Genomic DNA, 22,346 nt, shown 5'->3' with positions numbered 1-22,346 from the left:
ACACCAAAATGGGTTCCCGGTCAGAATGGGTTAAGTTAATATTGTGTACTTTAAGAAAGGTAGGCGGTCTCAAACCGGTTAAACGCTGTGCAGCGTAAGCAGGAAGCAATAGTTACCAGTCCGTGGAGTTATTCCCCACAACAACAACAACAGCAGATGGAAAGAAAAAAGAATAATTGTCACACGATTGAAGAGAATCCAGTGCTTAACCGGCCGTGCGGGTAAAACGCTGAGGGACACTCACTCTCCTTTAACTATTAGTTCAATTTGACAGTCGGATTATGTTTTTTATTATATTTATTTTCTTCCAATTACTATAAGTAGCCAGCATCAGAAGCCAGAAAATATTTTTACGTTTTAAAACATACGGCATACTATTAACAGTGGCCTTATTTTCAGATAATACTTTTATGGTCTTCCGACCTCTGCTTGATTTGCACAATCTCCTCCTTAAACACATATACAGTAAACGCAAACCATGGCTTCAGGGCTGTGTGCTTTCCACAGCCTTGAAATTCTATCAAAGCAAAAGGCCTATTCACCGACACGGGCTTTGATGTAACAGAACTTCTAACAGGCCAGAGCAGGTACCGTATACACCTGCCCAAGAGGAGCCTTCCACGCACTGGTGCGTGGAGTACCCTATTGCAAACAGGCAAATTAGATGGTTCCTCAAATTGGCCGACAGCCTAGTCACCAGCTCAGATAACTCCTCTGGCCCATCTGTCATTGAAGCAGGGATTCTGTTGCCATTCTCCGTAAAGGAGCTGGCAAATTGAGTCCATCGCAACTGGCACATAGGAGTGACACTGTAAGTGCCCTGTCGCTTTCCCTCTGCTAGATTGGCATCAACTGAACTGCAATGAGAAGTCCAAACTTCCAGTAATGACCACCGGAGGTAACGGATCAGGATTGGTCCAGACCGGGGAACGATTCTACAAAATGTCTTACCCATGTTCCTATGTCACTGGTTCTCATTATTTCATGTCAAGGACCCCAAAAATTATATGTAATTGGCCACCGACCCCCGTTTGAAAATATGCTGTTCCAGGAACCTCTCAGAAGCAAAGATTTGAGTTAAAAACCTTCGCTCTGAAATAATATATATTCAAAGATTTGTGCCGCATTTTCACGATAAAAAAAAAAATAGGAGACCTATTTTTCAATAGCTAAAGTGTAACATAATGCTTAAAACACCAAAAGGGGTTCACGTCCAGATTTGAGATACTAAGACTTCCCACAAAAACAATTTGTATTTCAGGCCAAATGCTGCCAGACACTGCCAGACACTTTCCCCACAGGACAATAATGTCTGATTCTAACTAGAAAAGTTCTAACTTTCAGTCAGTAGACACTAGCCTCGGAAACCCAGACGTTTTTATTTCCAGGGAGGAAAAAAAAAGTCTGGGTCTGAGTCCACTTAAATTCGGCATAGAGTAGCGCAAACATTGCTCACTCCGCCGATTTCTGATTGTCTGCACCTTTGTAAAATTGACATACACACGCACACATGTACACACACACACGCTCCTCTCTCTCTCTCTCTGTCGCTCTAAGTAATTAGTCTCATGTTGCGCAGCTGCGCATAGTTTATCCCGGCGGATCCTGCCGGGAGCTGCCTATGCCATAAAAAGCATAGGTGAGTTCCAGGCTAGTAGACACAAACCAAGGCCAGAAGTAATGCAGCCCTATGCCCTGTCACTGTGTATGCCATTTCTACCTATAGCCACGGCATGCGTTTACCAGTTATACAATTTCTATCATGCATGTATCTGTTAATCTGATATGTCTGATTGTAAATGCTTTGTGTCAAATAAGTTTTAATCACCACCAATAATATAACCGTCAATCAATACACCAAACAAAGTGTTGTGTGTTTCCTGCACCAGTCTCTTTGCAAGTCCATTAAGACAGAAAGTAAGATCTGTACTGACACTGACATTACCGCTACAAATGTTGACACAAAATAAAAGTGATGGAAATTGCGCAGCTATATCTGAAAGATGGTAGAACGCGTCAGCATCGTCTCAGGAAAGAGACCTCCACAAGTAATTTCTCCATCAGTTACAGACAAGCTCCTCAGTGCAGCATATATAGTGTCTGTGTGTGCGTGTGTAATCTGCATGACATGGAGTGTGTGAAAAGAGAGATTGGTCTATACTCTTACGCATACTCAAGTTACAACTAGGGGTGCTCAGATCACGGTTTTTGGGGCCGATCCTGATCACCGATTTTTTTTCTGTACTGTATATTAGCTTTTTTGCTTCAATATATCAAAGCGTTGAATAAAGAGAGGGCTGAATGCAGTCACTAAAAAATAAATACAGTACAAACAAAAAACTTTTAACCTAGACCTGACTGAGGTATAGTAGGCTAAAAAAAAATACATTGGGACATTGCATATACCGTATCATATGATAACTAGTCCACACTATGTTTTCATAAACCCATTTACTTGGAAAACTAACCTGGCCACCCACGTCCCGAGGTCAGTTTCACTTTAACAAAACACAATGTTTTCATGGAAAACCAATCTGGCAACCTGCGCCTCGGTCAGTTTTACTTTAACAAAACACAATGTTTTCAAAGTCATACCCATCTTGGAAAGCTAATGGATACATTTTCCAGGACACATTTCCAGGACAAAATATGTAAAAATTATAGGTTGATGTAAGTATAAGTGTAGCCTTCTGCTGCTTTTTTTTTGCCAGGTGAAACGCAAACAAACGCCAAAGGAAAGATGCAAGTTATCTGTGTGGAGCATGTTTATTGACATTATCTGCGGGGACAGCTGACAGAGCGAGCAGAACGCTGCAGAGTACTCTGTTGGGGTGGGGGGAGAAGCACGCATGGCTAATCTGAATACCATCATTACCATGGCGATGTTATGGGTCTAGAGACCCTGTCAGACCAGGTCTAAACACATTAGAATTTGTTTCGACCCGGGTGCTTATTAAAAGGGCAAATTATTTTGGTTGTAAACGTCTTTTATAAAAGATCGGTTTTGCATATCGGTGAATTTGGCAACGCCCGATTGAGTCAATAGGAGCAAAAAAGATGTATCGGCCAACCGATAGATCGGAACAACTCTAGTTCCAACTGTATATATATATCTGTGATTTCAAGACAGCACTGTCTTAGTTTACATACTGAACCCCTCTACAAAGTTTAAATCAAATCATACTCCAAGAAATTTGTAACGGACTGGTGGCTAGATGATGGACATACCATAAAAAAAACCTGTTGCTGGTGGAAATATAAACACCACATATGAGTGCATGCAACTGTCTCGTTACTTCCACTTCTGCTTTGTTCGGCTGTATGAATTAGGGATGAGCTGGAGAAACATTCCGGCGCCGTCGTCACGACACAATGACAAGACACAATGGAACGTTAATCTCATCAAAGACCTCCAAGTCCCAGTGGATGCTTTTCAAACTTCTCAGGGTCAGGTCACTGTGTTCTAATTATTAAGTAGCGTCTCTCAGTTCCAAGAATGTACTGAACTGAAAGGGAAGAGTTGAAAGGAATGTGATGCAAGCAAAGCAAAGCAAAAAGAGAAGAGATAAAAAGCATTTCTCTACTCTAGTTGTGTTACTTTACCACTTGAAATAAATGACAAAACAATAATGCCATGGTCTCACAGCCCAATCCTTTGCAAATGTTAGTAAGTCACTGTGTACAGTTTGAAATATGTACAGTATTGTGTGGCAAATTTGTTCACAGAGTAAAATGTGTTTGCCATTTCTCCAGCAATGCCAAATGTGCGTGAACGGTGCTGCAGTCGACATCTCCTTTGGACAAGTAGAAAGCACAGGTTTTTATAAATACTTAAAAAGTGATTGACAAGAGCTATGATGGTGTAACAGATTCACTGAAACGTTTACATGCATAACACAATCCAACTTTCACTTTACCATCACTTCACCTGTCAGCCGTGTTCATGTTGCATTTTGTTTAATTGGTCTACTAGAGGGAAGAGATACAAACCCTGCTAAAGACAGCTTGGCCTTCAGCAACACCATACAAAAGAGACAAAATTCCATACACAGTAATTGTGTCTACTCGAGTGTTCAAACTGCTGTACAGGCAGTACAGCAATTATCAGAAACTGACTGCCCCAGAAGTTGAAGCATAACAATTTGGGTGGAAAGGAGGAGCAACTCAGACAGTTTAAGCCCTTATTTTATTATCAGGGTGCAAGTAAAAAAGCGACAACGTTTCGATGTTTCAGTTACATCTTCATCAGGTCAGAAGATGTAACCGATACGCTTTTTGCCTACAGCAACGTCCCAAAATGCAGATTATTGCTATTGGGCGCATTAAACCAACAACCACTGCGTCCACAGGACGCAACTTTATCCCGCACTGAAGACTATGGCACTCTCTCGGTCACACACTGTTGTACGTGGAAAACTAGCACTCTTTCGGCCACACACCATGGTACTAGACAGACAGACAGACAGACAGACAGACAGACACTTTATTGATCCCGAAGGACATTTGTTTTGTCCAAAAGCTCCAGTGTAAAAACATACAGAATAAAAAGAGCACGATGAACATATACAAATACATTACATCATAGAAAGCAGTAAAAAAAAAAAGGCAATAGCTATAAGTAAAAAAAAAAGCATGAGTTAAAAAGCAAAAAAAGCAAGGCAAATACGTCAACCGACCAACCCCCTCCCTCCTCGTCTCCCCCCCACGGCCCCCATTGATTCATTATATAGTCTAATGGCCCTTGGGATAAAGGAGTTCTTAAGTGTATCTGTGCTGCATGTCTGGGATAAAAACCTGTTACTGAATTATGGAACTATGGAAATCTAGCACTCTTTCGGCTAAACACTGATGCACTGAAATCCCCCCGCCCCCCCTATTATTGGTTGGTATTAAGCTACGTATGTTAAATCCACTGTTGCCCACTATATAGTATTTCTTACTTTTAGTTGTGCTTGCCAATACTACATACTCACTGTATTAATACCAGTAAGACGCGCAAACGCGGGAAGCGAACGCAGCTCGTACATATTTGGGTTTTGGACGTATAGCTGCTTTGGGGACTCCTTATATGGTTATGGCTGAGTCATGGTGACGTAATCACTCAGCTCCATATATGGGCACAAAAGCGGGACAGACAGACAGACACACACACAGACAGACATGATCTGCTAGGTCTCATAGTAAGTGCTCACTGCGTTCGCAAATACACATTGAAAAATATACCGTATATTTGATATTTTGTTTTATAAAATCAAAAAATGTTTTTTTTTATTATTGTTTTCCGGGACCCATTGCATTGAAAAGCTATTTACATCACCGTTAGTGTCATCATATAAATACTGTGTGTGTCTGCCCTATATCAGTATCGAGCATCGCCTGGTTTATTGCACTTGTGGAACAGGCACCGAGTATTTATAGGCCAGTCTATGGCATCAGTCATCATGGTCAGGCTTGTCCACATTTGGGCATAATCCGGGCACACAGCCAGAAACACACACAGATGACAAAACGTGAACTTCATAGGGAGATACATATAGATGGTTTACAACCAGAGTACCAAAATGTGATGTATGTTACTAGACTAGTAGACTGCCTGCCTCAGGCTCAACAATGGGATGGGGGGGGATGCCTTGGATCGATGTTGACATTTTGCAGAGTCATGCCTTGGATTGTCCTCTAGCGTTTTTCCCAAGGATGTCACCTCAGCAAGCATAGGAGATCAATAGCACTATAGGCACTGAACAGCCAAGGATGTCTTTGACTCACGACTCAAAGAGATCCCCCTGTGATCCTGAGGCCAAAAAGCCAACATCTCTGAGGACATGCGAGCTCTTACAACCGTGTCTCACTAACACTGAGTTTACCAATCATCAAACTGTATAAATCAAACTGTATGAATCCTCAACGTGGCGTGCTGGGACCTCCGGGGCTCCTTGAGGAGTTATGGATCTGTAACTGGTGGGTTGCCAGTTTCAGCCAACCAGGACAGAGTTCCCATTTATAAGTTTAACATTTATATTGTTCCAGTTCCAAATTGCATCTGCTTGCTATCAGAATATAGAGTAATTTAACACTTACTTTAACAAACAAATATCATGTACTGCCTATCTTTAATTTAACAGAGAAAGGGGAAGGTATCAAATTGGAATCCGTTTCAAGGGTGACACACTAAAATATCAGACTAGACTAGAGAACCCATCAGGAGAGCTACATTCCAAGTAAGTTCAAAGACATACTGTAGCCAATTCTTAACGCTGTACTCAACCATCACATTTCAGACATGGCTGCAAAATGAACTGAACCAATGTTTGTTCAAAAGGTTCAAAGGCTTGGATTTACTCTGAAAAGTAAAAATTGAAAAATGAAGACTTGAAAAGACCAGAAGGAATCATGAATAAAACTTAATGCATTAATGTGCTGTTGTTTATGTGCCTGAGACTGTAAAATATTTGGCTCCAAATGCTATGCAGTCAGTGATGGCTGAGCTATAGGAAGCAGAACGAATGTACAGAGATACTGTCTGTGCCATTTCATCCTTTCTTCAAGAATTCAGTGTTTCCTCTCTTGTGATGGAAAGGCACAAGAATGACGTGAATTTATAGTTGGCTACCAATGTATCGACTATCAATTATTTGCAGAAAATAGCCGATCTACAAGCTCACAAATGAGTGTGCAACGTTATTATTTTGGAAGGCTTTTTATCTTTTTACAAGGTATCAATCGAGGACATAAACCCAATGAGAAAATGTTAGATTAATAAAAAAATACTTTTCGTCACATACTCATACAGTAGGCGTATGAGCAGGGAAATGTCTGTGCTGTACAGTCTGTGCCTTATTATAATCATACTGTTGGTAGCTTCTGATATGACAATGGTGTGAAGGTCTGAACACAAATACCACAGAGGCATTCAGCCATCACAAAGTGAAAGGCTGTGCTCTGGCCCTGGCTAGGAGCATTGACAGCATTTTGTAGTCAGGTCTACAGATGTGACCGTTTTCACGGGCTTAGCTGGCAGGGCTGGGGTGTTTACTAGACAGTAGGGATTGGCAGTGACAGGATCTATACACATGGGCATGGCAGCTCTATTGAGGAGAAAAAGGAAAACATCTCAACAATAGCTTGATAACAAAAAGGTCTACAGATGGGCCAACTCTGGCTAGACACAGTAGACAGCCAAGGCTATGATTATCATCATCTGTGCTCCTTAAGAAAAAATCACACAACCAAGTGGTGCAACTCCCCTCTCTCTCTCTCTCTCTCTCTCTCTCTCTCTCATATTAGAGACACAGCACTACCCCTCTCTCTGTTTCTGGCGCCCCCTACTGATATTAATAAGTAACATACTCGTGCTCATTGACGTACACAAACTCGTGCTCATTGACGTACACAAACAGGTACACGGACATTGCAAGCTGGTTGTAGAAGTGGTTGCACCACTTAAAAACACAATTTACTCATTGTTAAGTGAAATCTATACACTGTCTTTGCAATGCAAACATCACCAGATGACAGCTTTCACTTCATTAGACAACTTGCACACGGGTACAACAGCAGTGACAACACAGACGTGTGGGGAGGAATTAATTGACAAAAAAAGGGTAAATAGAGCGCGCACACACACACACACACACACACACACACACACACACACACACACACACACAGACCCATAACGATTCATACACATCTAATTAGCCTGCATGGAGCAGTGAATAGGAGACAGCAGACAGTCCCAGCTATCATGCAATACGCAAAGGAAAACTATTTCAAGGAAAGGTCACCTAGCTGGTACATCTGCTACACATGTTGCTCCTGGTAAATTGACAGATTCCTTCATGTAACCATTTGTGACATTTAAAATGTGAGCCTGTCTACCTGAGATAAGTGCAGAGCTCTAGCCAATTAGGTCTGCCATTTTTCTTTCACCCGCAAAGTTCTGCTAAAGTTTAAGAATGTCACACACACACACACAGCCGTTACCCGAGGCAGGCTGCAAGGGATGACATTTCAAAAAGACTACCAGAGTCCTGCCCTTTACTTTCTCTTTACTCTTCCACAACACAAAGTAGAGATGTTGGTTGGGGGATTTGCTCTTGCTTGCAAGAAAGTCAACAGCCTAATTTTCTGCATTCAAATCAGGGCTGCTACTTCTATATTGCATTCTGAACCCTCTGGGGTTGAAGGTTACACTGACTATGTACTAAAGCACAAAGAACTAAAAAGGTACGCTCAATGGAGCACACATTTTCATCAGGAGGAACGCTCCAATAATAATACTTGCTATGTCTCTTCTGTGTGCATGCACTCCGTTTGTCTCTCTCTGTCTGTAGATGCCACAGTGTCTTTGTCTCTCTCTGTCTTTTTGTGGTGTGTCATGGGTACTCACTCACCCTAGAAAACAATGGTGTCTAAATCTGCATGGCGTCAGCAAAGAATATTATAAAGAACATGGAGGCACAAACTGTACACTACAGTGTATATACATCATGAATTAATTACCCAGGGATAAAAATCCATTGCTCAATACATCATATCCAACAAATAGCTGAATTAAATAATCAATTGGCTAATTGTAAATAAAAAGTGAATGGGTAAATCACGAACAAATTTCACCTCTCAACATACAATTCATTCAGATTAAGCCTCACACAAGTCTTGAATGAGTTGATGTCTTAACTCTTTCGAGTTTTATATTTCAACCGGTTCAAAATGTCACATTAAAACAAGGGGACGGGTGGGTACACCTTGCGGGAACACTGCCCCATTGCGAGCAGATCACACCGGCTCAATGCCTATGAAACAGCTCCATCCCTAGTGATTACGCTTCTCCATATCATTAGCAGGACTGACCCGTCTAAAGTGAGTGGTGTACTGTACTGTACTGTACTGTACTGTACTGTACTGTACTGTACTGTACAAGCCCTCCTCCCTGGCCTGTGTGTGTGTGTGTGTGTGTGTGTGTGTGGCGCTGCACAATAGTGACACTTGGTGGTGAAGAAATGCTGTTTCCGTGCTCAGACCCAGCCTTGAACCAGGGACACACATTGCTGGGCAATGGAGTGGTTGCACCACTCAAAAAGAATCAGTCGTGTGATTGTGAGGGGCGCTCTAACCGCTCTTATCATCATACATCATCACATTCCTTGCTCAGCCAATCAAATCGCCATATTCCGTGCTACGAACACAGACACACAAAGCTGTGCATAATCAAGGCAGCATGGGATTATTTTAATCCATTTTGGTGTTTTAAACATTATGTTATAATTTAGCTATTGAAAAATAGCAGATCTACAAGCTCATAGCGCGCCTACGAGCTTGTAGGTCTGTTATTTTTGACAAATTGTGAAAATATTTATTTCAGAAAACTGGAGGATTTAGAAGATCTTTTTTTTTTTTCGAGGTCAGGCCTAACTGGGTTAAAACACGATGGCACTGATTCTCACAACATAGACATTTGATGATCACCAATCGCTGCCACGCAATACGTCTGCCTTCACGTGGTTTGAAATGAAAGCATGATGATTGATGACCTTTTTCACAGATGAAACAAGCATTAGCCCTAGTGCCTTCGCCATTCAATCAATTAATTATCTTGCAAATGGACGCAGCATTTAGCTTAGTGCTAATGCATTTGGACTATTGTGCAAACCACTAGCTTCCCACTTTTCTGAATGACTGATCATGTTGGACTAATTCATCCGTTTCTCAGTATTCAGGGTCACAGTGAGGATGAGCAATTGATACATTAGCAGGTCAATTTCTCAGTTCATCATTAAAATGAATAAGCCGGATCCCACCACGGTTGAACATTGTTGACACAGAAAACTGCACATGTTTGCAACATCCATCATACATTCTGGGCGGAAACCCCTTTTGGTGTTTGAAACATTATGTTCTACTTCAGCTATTGAAAAATAGCAGATCTACAAGCTCATAGCGCACCACCGAGTGGTGCTCTACGAGCTTGTAGGTCTGCTATTTGTTTTTAATTGTGAAAATGTGGCGCAAATCTTTGAATATATATTCTTTCAGAGCGAACGTTTTTAACTCAAATCTTTGCTTCTGGTGGGTCCCTGAAACAACATATTTTCAGATGGGGGTCGGCGGCCAATTACATAATATAGTTTTGGGGTTCCTTGACATGAAAATGTTTGTGAACCACAGACAGAAACCTAGGTTTTTCAGAAAACACTGACATTTTCATAATCGTCCTCAGGTCTAGAGTAGAGGGAGTAGAAGGAAGCTGGACATGACACAACATCCTGATGGCAGATGAAATGTGCTGGTGGGGATGAGGAGCTCATTCAGCCACAGACTAATCACCTCCTAGCACAAGGCACTGAGAACAGTCCTTTTGCCTGTTAGCCATCATGGCTCCACAACCAAGCCTGAACTGTTCTGTTCGTGTATTACCAACTCCTGCTCGACTGCACTACAGAACCACGACAGATAACTGGATAACTTTTGTAGCCATAACAAACAGTGAAACTAGCAGATCCACACGGTCACAATGCATCACATTTATGTATTTATTTATTTGCAAGCTTTCGGTCTATACTGACCTTCTTCAGGCATCGTTTTCTTCTTCAAAACATGTTTTTAAATAAAAAATGGACCAATGAACAATGTAGGTATAGACAGTACCTTTTTTCAATACTGAAGTAGAAGCAGGTGCGCTTCCTATGGAAACTGCCCTGGCCTTTGTTTAAGGCAGCGCAGGGTGCTCAGCTTTGAAAATAACGTAACTCATAAATCAACTAAATGGAAAAAGCGGCACTCCAAAATAAAAGATGGCTCAGAATGCAATTTCTCGTTTCGGCAGCAGCCTTCAGAGCAGACTGGTTTATGTGTAGTACTGAAGTACTTTGTCAGTGCTGATTCACGGCGCAACACTACTGTACCACAGCCACACATACTGTACAAAATACAAATCGTACCAAAGGCCCTGCGCTGCTGCAGACATAATGTACCATTTCCAGATTAATAACGGAAACAATTTCCATCTAGCTTCCCGCAGAAGCTGTGACGACGTCTTAACGTGCACAAACGGGGGGGAGCAATCTTTCGAAGATGTTCCGTGCCGCTGTAATAGTTCTATGAAGGAGAAGTCGAGCTGCGCGGGGTAGAATTGCATGTAGGGCGATCACTGAGATGGGACAATCACACATTTGATGACTACTGTATGTGGCTAAAATAAAATAACAAATTGACTTGTGGATTATCAAAAGCTTATCACAGTGATGAATGGCATTGTGTTATGGACTATCAAATGCAGTCAATGTCATTTTCTATCTTATAACAGATTATGTGATACTAGGATCAGTCAGATATATTCATGCTGGATTCCATAGTGATACATATGGGGGAAAATGCATAGACACATGGAATGATACGCAGAAGCAGGGGAAATGTGGAGGTAAAATTAAAAATATTTAAATGGTAGCTGGTGCATATATAGTGCCTTTATTTAAAGTGACTTTCAATGTGCATTACATTCATATACATCCACACAGACGGCAGAGGAAACCATACAGGGAGGGCACCAAGTAACCTGCCCATCAAGAGCAGTTACGGGCCCGGGTCAAGTATCTTGCTCAAGGACACTTTGACAGTTTGACACCAAGCCAGAAGTAGTCTAGGGCTCGAACAAGGAACCCAAGCGGCTGATCTATTTCTTAGCCGCTGTTGCCCCCAAAATAGCTGGCAGCTTTGCCAGTATTTCTAGGTCAGTGCTTATTTAAGAGGCTACGCAACGCTGCAAGCTTTCTTCTTTCCCACTAACACAAAGAGAAGAGGGGCGGGTATTTTTACAGAAATGCATGGCACAGCACTTTCTCACTGTACCCCACAGCTACAGCAACGTACACAACTTCAATGTTCAACTAAACTATCAATAATGCCAGGGGGTTTAGCACCCCGAGAACAGGAATGGCTACATCATTCAAAGCGTGACCAATCATCCTGAACATCCGCAGCATTCGATCAAAACCTCCAGACATTATACCATTTACAAGAAAGGTCTGTAGACCTCTGGTGGATGTCAAGGTTAAAAGTGAGCACGCCAACGAGATTTCATAACGGAGGTGATCAAAGATGAGATGTGCATGTCAGTAATAAAAGGTAGGCGAGGTGCATTGTGCACGACAGTAATAAAAGGTAGGTGAGGTGTGAAATAAGACTGGGACGAAAGGACAGATTCGATTTCTATCACAAAGGCAATTTACCTTGAATCACCTGACGCAATAGGATTTTCTTGCAACTGTTTGATAAGATGCTTTACCTTCTCCAACAACAACAAATGTGATTAAATCAACAATATCCTTTTCAAAAGAAGACCCAGCATCGCGTGTCGTGAACTGAAAACGCTCACCACGTGTCACATGTGAACACGCAACACGCTCTTCTATTGAGCTCAATATGAGTAATGCCTACGTACTGAGAGGACCTGCACATTTTCCTCCATATATATAATGCCCATGCATTATCAAACTCCATTAAATACTCCATTGAGCAGACCTCAAAGTGCTCACTTCACCTGCCTATCAGTAACAAAGAGCATATGCAAGATGAGAACATGGAGTGTAGATGGAGCTGAAATGATGGCATAGGAGAGGGATTTGAGTACCAAAATGGATGCCACAGGATGTGAGAGACTAAAGGATGAACAGATGCACTGGTCTGGTGCTTTTCCTTCTGTTTGTACATGTGAATAATCTTCCGTCAGCCAGAAACGACTGCCAAAGCACTCCTACACTGCCAGCCCCTGAGCATCACATGACATGTTCCAGAGAGCTGCACATGCTGTGACCCCTCCAGGAAGCTGGAGGTGATGCCGGTGTGGGGTTGTCCTCTATGATGTTCCTCCCCATGATTAGCGCTGCAACTATCGATTATCTTCCTAGGGATTCTTTTATCGATTACTTTCGTCAATTAATCGACTAACCAAAGGGCACGTTTCGTTTGTATATATTTTTTTAGATTATAAAAACATTATACGCAAACAACATTTCACCCATGAAGCCGAAGTCCACCTTCACCTGAGGAAGTCCTCCAGGTGGCAAAAATCTGTCATCCGATCCAAAATGCGTTTGGCCACCAATATGAATAAGTGCATTTTGTTTGATGATAATAGTGGTGTTAACAGGTGGTGTCTCTTACCTCTCTATCCATGCTGTCCAGGTCCTCTTTGCAGAGTGTGTAAAGGGGCATGGTTTCCGACATGCTCTGCTGTCGTTTCCTGCGTGAGGGTCCTGGCTGCTCATCATCTTGGCCGGGCTCTTCCGTCGCGTCCAGTATGCCCTCATTTTGAGTTCCCCTGAGGAACACAGACATATTCACGTTTTTTAAAAAAAAGGTACTATGAAGGTACTATGATATCAAAATCAATGTTTAGGGGCACTTGTCAGGGAAAATTGTCACTGCACGTAATCCTATGGGCTGGGGCGGCAGTTGTCAACAGGGAGTGTTGGGTGGAAGGAGTAAGATGTAGGATGAAGGCTCTACGACCTCCCAGTGAGGGATCCTCACTGGTAGATGAGTCAGTATGCTAAAACAGCAGTGACAACACAGAAATTAGCATAACGGAAAGGGGGTACGTAGTGTGGCAGTATTAACAATTTTATCACCTTGAGGGCCCGGGCCTATTTAATCCATTAATAAAATGTGCCCATCGTCAGCAAGCGCCTCTAGGCTTGCTGACGATGGATCAGTTTTCATAGCACTAATTTGACGGAGCTTATCAATCTCCGTCTCGGGCACATGACCGTGCACTTGAACTTGACGTGATTTACGTCATGGGCCCCGATGCCGATGGTGTTAATTGGTGCCAGCCCTGGTACCATTTCCAAACTAGTGACCAAGTTCTGAGAGAGAGGCCCTGTGAAATCAAAGCCATTCCACAAAGTGAGGAACAAAAGTCTTTCTTCCAGAGATTTACAGGCAAGATTTGCACAGAGGTAGACAGCAGGAGGTTGCTTTACTGATAACGAGCGCTTCCATACTGCCGGCGGATTACGGTCTGGAGAGGCTCAATTGTACGGCCATTTCCTACACCAGAGAAAGGGGGCGGCCAAGCGGGACACGGTATGCAATATGGGCGGGCTTTGGTACAGTGACTTTCAATGCTTGAGACCTTTGACTGACAGTAGCTCTGACCAATTGCGTCAAAGAGAAAATGTTTCAACCCGCCGCCCTGGAAATTAAATCCAAGCTGAGCCTCCCCAGACTAATATCCCGCGGTCCGTGCGATATTGGTCTGGTTTATTAACCAGGCTAGCGCACAGGGTCTCTCTCTCTCTCTCTCTCTCTCTAGACTACAGTTTATCTGTAGCGGTCCGCAATTAACATATAGTCACTCGATGAAATCACCAGTCCGCACTGGACTATAGCAGATATATTAATTATTGGATGCAGCAGAGCAGCCTTTGCTCGCTGCAGTTGATTCAACATTATGATAAGTTTTAAAGTTGTTAACAGTGATATATAAACATGAACTATTGCACTTTGCCGGCAGGAATCCAGACTGCGAGGATTCATTTGAAATGATTAATAGTCAATAATGATTGTTTTTACATAAATAAATATAGCCGAATGACTTCTTCGTCTGAATTAATTAGTTTTCCTCCACGCAGCATTCCTACTGTTGCATGACGGAGTCTTTGGGGAAAGTACTGATACTTTATTATCATCAAGACGGCGAAACAAGACAAAAAACAATGAGTCTGTTGAACTTCAAGCTTCCCTGTGGCAACTCACTTGCAAGGGGAGAAAAAAAAAAACAGTGTGAGCCATAGCTTGCGGGCACAGCTGGTTCAACGCCCTCGTTAAATTTTAAGTATCTGTACATTCTACTACTTTATTTTCAAAACAGACTAGTTACTTTATTTTAATTCATGACTAAACGACTAAAATTATGTGTGTGTGTGTGTGTGTGTGTGTGTGTGTGTGTGTGTGTGTGTGTGTGTGTGTGTGTGAGCATGCGTGCGTGCGTGTGTGAGATTAATACTAATATGTTGGAAAATCTACTGAATGTTAAGTGTTTTGGGTGCAATTGAGCTCAGAAAACTTCCTTTTTTATGTCACAACCCCGTTAAGACGTGTGGCTGGTGTGGATGTTTAAAGTTGGTCTACTTGCATGATTCGTCACATCACAGTTTGGGCCAGTTTTATCCTGGGCCAGTCTTAAGACGTGTATCTGGTGGGGAACTTTTAAGTTTAATAGCCTTAGGTAGCCTAAGGTTACAGCTGGCTTTGCGCATAAACACCCGGTTAAAATACTTTGTACTTTAACTCTTCAAGTACATTTCAGAGCCTTGACTATATTTCTAATTAGTAAAGAATGTGACTACTTTCCCCATCTCTGCCAGTTTTTCCCACTACACCAAATCTCTTCGATTGAAATAGATCTACAAGCTTGTAGTTTGAGCTTTTGGATCGACAGAATTTCGGCAATTGCTAGGCATTGGGTGCATGTGATGTATTGTTTACGGAAGCAGTGGAGAACGGTAAATAACAGCTGAAGACTGAGTCTAAAACTAGCGATCGCACTAGAACATGAAAACAACACATCTACAAGGTTAGAGTGCATCACGTGTGACACGTACTGTAAGTAGAGCCCGACCGATCCGTCGGTCACACCGATGTATCGGTCATTTTGGGTGCCAATGCCCAACATCGGTGTTTATTTAATCCGATGTTTATACAGGAGGGAGAAAAGTATTTAGTCCATCCTGCACATATCACTCTCGGTTCTGCACAGCTTGCTGGAGAAGTAATATCACTCTGTCGGGTCCAAAACACCGGCATCGTATCGGTGGTGTAGCTCTCAGAAATCAAAATCAGACGCAAAAATATGGCATCGGTCGGGCTCTAGTTGTAAGCTTGTAGGTTTTTTCGGCGCACGGCCTCGTCCTATGATAACGTACATTCGGCTGTAACACACATAGTGGTGCAATACAATACTTTACAATAGGGAACGCGGCCATCTTGTGGCGATAGACTGAAATAGCAGTCTCTGATTAGTGATTACAATGTTACAGACGTTGTTTCTTTTTTTTTGGGGACGACGACGACGACACATAAACATGGTTTAATAATTTGAAGACCGCCCAACCTTACAATGCCAGCTAAACTCACTTGAAATGTGTGGTTTTACTTAAGCATTATTACATGTTCAGTGTTCACAGTAGCTTTGTCTGGCGGAGGGGGATTTCTCTCTCTCTCTCTCTCTCTCTCTCTCTCTCTCTCTCTCTCTCTCTCTCTCTCTCTCTCTCTCTCTCTCTCTCTCTCTCTCTCTCTCTCTCTCTCTCTCTCTCTCAACATAACGCAAATGCTGCCTTCATCAGCTGTTTCATGACATACAGCACTGATTCCTTTTTAATGGCGTGCCGTTATTTACAGCCTAATATTCAGGTGGAGACGAATCGAACAAGAAAACCTAATTTAGCCACCGCAGAAAAAAGGCACACACAGCAAACCTACCACCAAAGTACATGCGAGCCCGCTGGCAGGTTGACCTGATGAAGCAATTTCACTTTCAATGGCAATGCTCTCATAAATTCAATACATTATATGAATCAGTGGAATCCATCTAAATACAATTTGTTCAGCTGGGATAATGTGCTTCCCCATTTCCAGTGGATCGCCAGGCTTACTTACTGTAAAAGCAGGTGAGTAGTAAACACACTGTACTGATATACAAACAACGTAACAGACACTCCTTTTTTTAGTGAAAACAGCGGAACTAAGTCGTCAATTCGGTGCACATTAGTACCTGAGAGAGGCTTGCTCCCTGTGATCGGAGACACACACAGACCCAGGCGGCGGGAGGAAGGACGGTGGCCGCGAGGCGTGTGGACCCCTGCGGATCAGCTTCCCGGTGTTGCTGTCGTAGGTCCGCACCTCCGGCGCTGGAGGCTGAGCTTTGTGGTGCATGAGAGCCGCGTGGAGCATGGGATTAGGGAAGCCGCCCTGAATATCAGGTAATGAGGCTGGGCTGTTGCTCCTGTAAACACACACAAATGTTTCATTTTTATAATTCTACAAACCTAATTTTATCAAAGAAACAAAAAGGTGAGGATAACTAAAGCCCATCATCCATGCATCACTTAAATTATAGGGATATAGTAAGTTATATAACCAGTAAGACGCCCTGAGGGCAATAATAATTAACTGTTAACTGTACTGTAACAGTGTATTCAGAATGTTTATAGTACGCATACAAAGTTGTACACAGATCAGCGCAGTTATAGTTAAGAACATGAATTGGCCTGTTATAGCGTTACCGTGAGGCTGATTTGAATGTTTTTAAGTGGCATTTCTTCCTCTGCCTAGTGGGAATGTGTGTGCATAATTTCATGGAAATCGCATGCTGTGTTCATGATTTGAGGCATTTTGTTCAAAACCGACTTGAACTTCGGAAGGCAATCTTAGCCAATGGGGATGGAATATGGGGAAGTGGACAGGTCCGTTTTGATCACATGACAATAGAGATAGTGTATGCCGATTTGCGTGATAAATAAAATGCGTGCGAGTGATATAAAGAAATTTCAATAATGGGCCTCATGGTGGCGCTATAACAGGCCGTTGTGGGAAAATTGGGGCAGAGGTTCGTCTTTGGCATCCAGGGAGTGTGTGTGTGTGCACAGTTTGGCATTGTCCGGGCCAACAGTGGTGGAGATTAGCTGTACACAGACGGACTGACAGACAGAGTGCAAAACATACTCTCCCCATGCCTTCGGCCTGGTGGAGACAATATTTTAGGACAATCGGTGTCATTACCGTGGTGTTTTGGAGAAGTCCTCTTTTAGTGGGTACAGCTGCTCCTCGACCTTTTCCCACCGTTCCAGACAGCTCCACAGCCAATCAGGACTGACCACGTAGAGGTGCTTACAGCCTTGTGCCTGACGGACCTTTTCAGTGCCTGGTGACAGTAACAAGAACAATAAAATAAACAGAGGACATTGTTATTTTCCAACACAGACATACTGTGGGCCTATCAATGGAAGAGAAAAATATAGTACACAGTACTGTACAATATAGTATACAGTTAAATTGACTATGACATATCAACACAGACACACGTTAACCATTCGAACTGCTCTACCAACCCCTTTTCTGGGGGGGAACATTAGCTGGAAATGGTTTTATTTTCATGCTCACAACGGGCCATGTAGATCGGCTATGTTTGGCAACAACATTTGTAGTAGAGGGGAAAAAACAGCGGACCATATACAGAGACGACCCTGGTTTAAAGAAGTATCTTTAAATGGACTTTGGTATTTCGATCTAAAAAGAGAACTTCAAGAGGCAGAGATGCATTATTGGCTCCTTAAAGCGCATGGGGAGTATTATTATCTGCTTGAATTAGGATTATTGACGTGTGCAGTACCACATTAACCCTATAATCAAACACTTGTTCAATTATTGGCTGGATGATTTCTTCAGATTAGCTGCTTGGTTGGTTGGCGTCAAGGTGTGAAATGGGATTTTTCGTTGTTGCTCGCATCTAAACAGTGAGGTTGACCATGTGATTGTGTAGAAAACAGCAGCTACACCAATTCAGAACTGTGATTTTTGAGTTGTTGACGAGGATCAAAAACATCAGCACGTGCTGCCTGCAAGTAGCATTTTGTGGTAAGGCATTATGTCCAGTGTTCAATGAGAGAAAATTCTCATTTAGTCTTAGTCTTTTGAACACAACATTTAGTTTTTAGTCTTAGTCAACAAATTAACACGGATTACTGTATGTCCTTGGCAAATTAAGGTAAATCTTTCATTTCTACTTTATCTGAACAGCAGAGAAAGACATTGCCTACTTTTGTTTAGCTTCTTTACTGGCTAAAACAGAAATAAGCCACAGCACTTTTTAGAGAGAATCAGAGACAACAGAAGCTAACTCTTGTCTCATGTCTTTGGCATGTAGCAAAAGAGGAAACATACATGACATTGGCGGTCGTTTCTCATCTAGTCAAGTGGTTCTCAAAGTCAGGGGTCCTTGAGGGGGTTCCAGAGGGGCCGAAGCAATATTAGTTAATATAGCATCATAATCAGTGTAACCACTGTAAAATATGATTGGCCATTTCAAAAGAATCTTGAAAGAAAATGTTTTCTTTTTTTTACATTTTAATTTTAAAACAAATCTTGCATTAGGGTCCCTGGCACAAAATATTTTCACGGCCAAACACTTCCATGAATACCTTTGAGAACCACTGGTCCAGCCGACATTTCATTTAAACACCTTTTTTGCCGGGGACTTTTTCAGAATAAAAAGGAGCTAGAATGCCAAGCAGATGAGGCAGATTCTACTCTACATTTCTCCCCCAAGACTGGGATGTGAAATCTTCCGTTACTACCTTAGAAGCGTGAATATTCTAAACAAGTCAGAAATGAGGACAGAACAGCGCCGTTCCGACCAAAAGCGTGGACAGTGCCATAGATGCAGAGTAAATAAGGAAGATTGTTGGCCCGTAAACCAGGAAGTGAATGGCAGCGCGAGCAGAAAAATGGCTCCGGGACAGACGAGCAAGACGTTGCCCAGCAATGGGAACCGTCAAAGAAATTGATTTTAGTGATCGCGTTTTATATAATTAAAAAGGACATATCTTGTAACATATGTAAAGTAGGTGAATTGGATGATTTGATATGGCTCTTGTGTGCAATTACACCTGAATTTCATACATCCAGGGCTGCTGAGGATGCAACTTAATAGCAGATGTTAATGAGGTGTTTGACTCCCTGTCACTCATGCATAGTGATAAAGGCTGCAAAGTGGTTAGTTGAAAGCTTAGTCAATTAAAATTGTTTTAATTAACCCAGTGATGTGCTGCGAATGAGACCACCCACCTCCACAAGTAATTTCACCATCAGTTACAGACAAGCTTCTCAGAGCAGCCGTGTGTGTGTGTGTGTGTGTGTGTGTGTGTGTGTGTGAGAGAGAGAGACTGAGTGAGCATAGTACACAGTATGCACTTACTGCCAGGGCTTAAAGCAAAAAAAGAAATCCCAAGACTGAAAATATTCTTTTGCAAAGCTGCACTGATCTCATTAAATGACCCCTATGAAATCCTCAGGATTGAAATCCGTCCCCAGGACCGAGGACTTTAAGCCCCGAGTCTACTGCATATGCAATAGCACTTTCATAATATAAAAGTTTTTTCTTAATTATAAATGTGCTACTCTGACATTGCTTCTTTGGCCTATGACATCAAAACCGCACACAAAAGAACGCTCAACTTCCGCATTATTATTTTTTTTTTTATTTGGCAAATGCGTGCCAACTCGCCTGAACGCGGCAGAATCGTTTCACGAACGAGCACTCGGGTGTTACACCACAGCTGCGTGCTCTTTTGCTCGTGCATGAATTTCACCCGCCTGCAGTTTCAGCTTTGGCTAGTAGGGTAGCGCAGCTTCACAGTGGTTTAAATGTGGCCATCTGGTCTAATCAACATCCATTATCTTTGACACGGTGAGACATTTTGTAACAAATGGACTTCTACCACACATCACATATTCATCTAATCAAGACGGAAATCAATTTCCTTTCACCACATAAGGGGCTGTCATGATTACAATTGACAATGTATCGTCATACAACACATGAATAAAGATTGAACTTCTGTTAACCATTTGACTTTGCAAAACTTGCACAGGGCAGATAAGACGAATAACTGATATACAAATAAATTACTGACAGTCATATACTGTACACATTTAACAATTTTAAATTAAAAAAATATAAAGCGGAAATTGCTGATCTACAAGCTTACAACACATCATAACGTAAGTTTCTGCTATTTTTGGAAAATGAAAAGCAAAATAATTGTGATTATCTCAAATAATTCAAATTAGATGATCATGTACTAATAACTGTGGCACAGGCCTACTGTAACCACACTTAATCTGAAAAAATACAGCCTACATTACACGCAGACCTAGTCTCAATTGTCAAATACAAGAGTGAACGTTTCCGACACTTTCCCTGTATAGATAATACCATGCCAATAGTCGACAAGGAACGGACTGAGTATAACGCTTCATTTCCCTCGAGGCAATGTTTAGTCGCACTGCATTGTGTTTACTTAGTCTAGCCATGCGTGCCAACAGATGTTCTGCTAGTGCATCTCACTTCCATTTCTCTCAGACACTGTGGCGTGTCAGCTGCCAGTGCTCCTGCAGACGCCTACAGAGCAGCTGTAGGTACCACGAGAGGTCACAGAGTCAAGTGTCAAGAATCTCAACCACTAGGTGACATTGTGACAATAATATGGGCATGTAATAGGCCACAAACTAAAAGCTAATTAAAAAAAGATTCCAAAGATTTTTTTATCTATTTTCCCCCTCCACAAATTGTGGCAATCACACAAATTGTGGCGCGTTATGAGATTGTAGATTGGCAATTTTTGCCATTTTGGACAAAAATAAATTAAATGTGGTTTAAAAATTGTATAGGGGACACATTATACCTAGATACAAATGTATAGAGCAGTCAAACTCCCTTGGCCAACGTCCTGCAAAAAGCTGTAATGAGAAATGGGCCTGCTACGTCTAGGCACAGTGCAACAGCCATTTTCCAACAATGCTCTACGACCTAAGTGGACTGCTGCTGCTTTACCCTGAGCACTCCAAGGCTGATTATCCTTTCCCTTCTGACGTGCGAGCTTGGTTGATTACCAAGTACTGCTGAGTCTGGCACCCAGGCAACAGCACCACTTCCAGAGCTTGTATTGAGATGGTACACTGGATGAGGACCAGCACAGGCATGGGCTGATTTTCTGCTCTCCTTGTATGGACCAGTGGCATAATCATGACATTTTACTTGACTTGCGATTGAAGGTAGGGTGATATATTTTTGGTTAAAACAAAAAAAGTGATTGTTTAAAGGTTAAAGCACTGTGCCAATCATTGTGCCAATATATGGCCTAGTGGTAAGGCAAACATATTGAGGTAGTAGGTATTGGAATCTTGACTAACAATTCACCAAATAGACTCCCCAGACCAGACCTTCCGGTGCTTTCATATGCTTGCCTTTGTCCCCAGTCATGTGTATGTATTCAGTAAAGCTCTCATTATCGTTCACTTTCCATTGTTGTTGACGCTGTTGTTTTCATTTCTTTACTTACTTATTCTCTATGAAAGTGAGAAACAGCTGAGGTTGTATGGGAGAAAAAAATAAATAAAAGAAGCAGTTGTAATGAATATGTATGTTATAATTCTGTGAAGTTGCCCAAACTGAAATAAAAAAGTTTTTATGTCAAAGATAACACTGCTTCAGTCTCTAGTACAGAGACATTTGTCCCGTCTAATTATTGAATGCTGGGTACACACTGACTTTACACTTACAGGGA

The 22,346-nt window shown here is 42.1% G+C and overlaps 1 protein-coding gene across 1 annotated transcript in view; it reads right to left on the bottom strand.

Annotated features, from left to right (window-relative positions):
* The window catches only part of ctdp1 (CTD (carboxy-terminal domain, RNA polymerase II, polypeptide A) phosphatase, subunit 1), a 94,227-nt gene that overhangs the window by 53,963 nt on the left and 17,918 nt on the right, over window positions 1-22,346 (bottom strand). The window contains exons 10-12 of the mRNA XM_080787461.1: window positions 17,782-17,923; window positions 16,775-17,005; window positions 13,162-13,318 (exon numbers count right to left, since the gene is read on the bottom strand). Coding sequence (XP_080643587.1) covers window positions 13,162-13,318; window positions 16,775-17,005; window positions 17,782-17,923 — 530 coding nt within the window. The remainder of the gene's footprint in view (window positions 1-13,161; window positions 13,319-16,774; window positions 17,006-17,781; window positions 17,924-22,346) is intronic.

This window comes from Protomyctophum bolini (genome assembly GCF_963924005.1).
Source record: "Protomyctophum bolini genome assembly, chromosome: 17".
NCBI lineage: Eukaryota > Metazoa > Chordata > Actinopteri > Myctophiformes > Myctophidae > Protomyctophum > Protomyctophum bolini.
The sequence above is the reverse complement of the archived record's forward strand: the minus strand, read 5'-3'. Positions and strand labels throughout refer to the sequence as shown.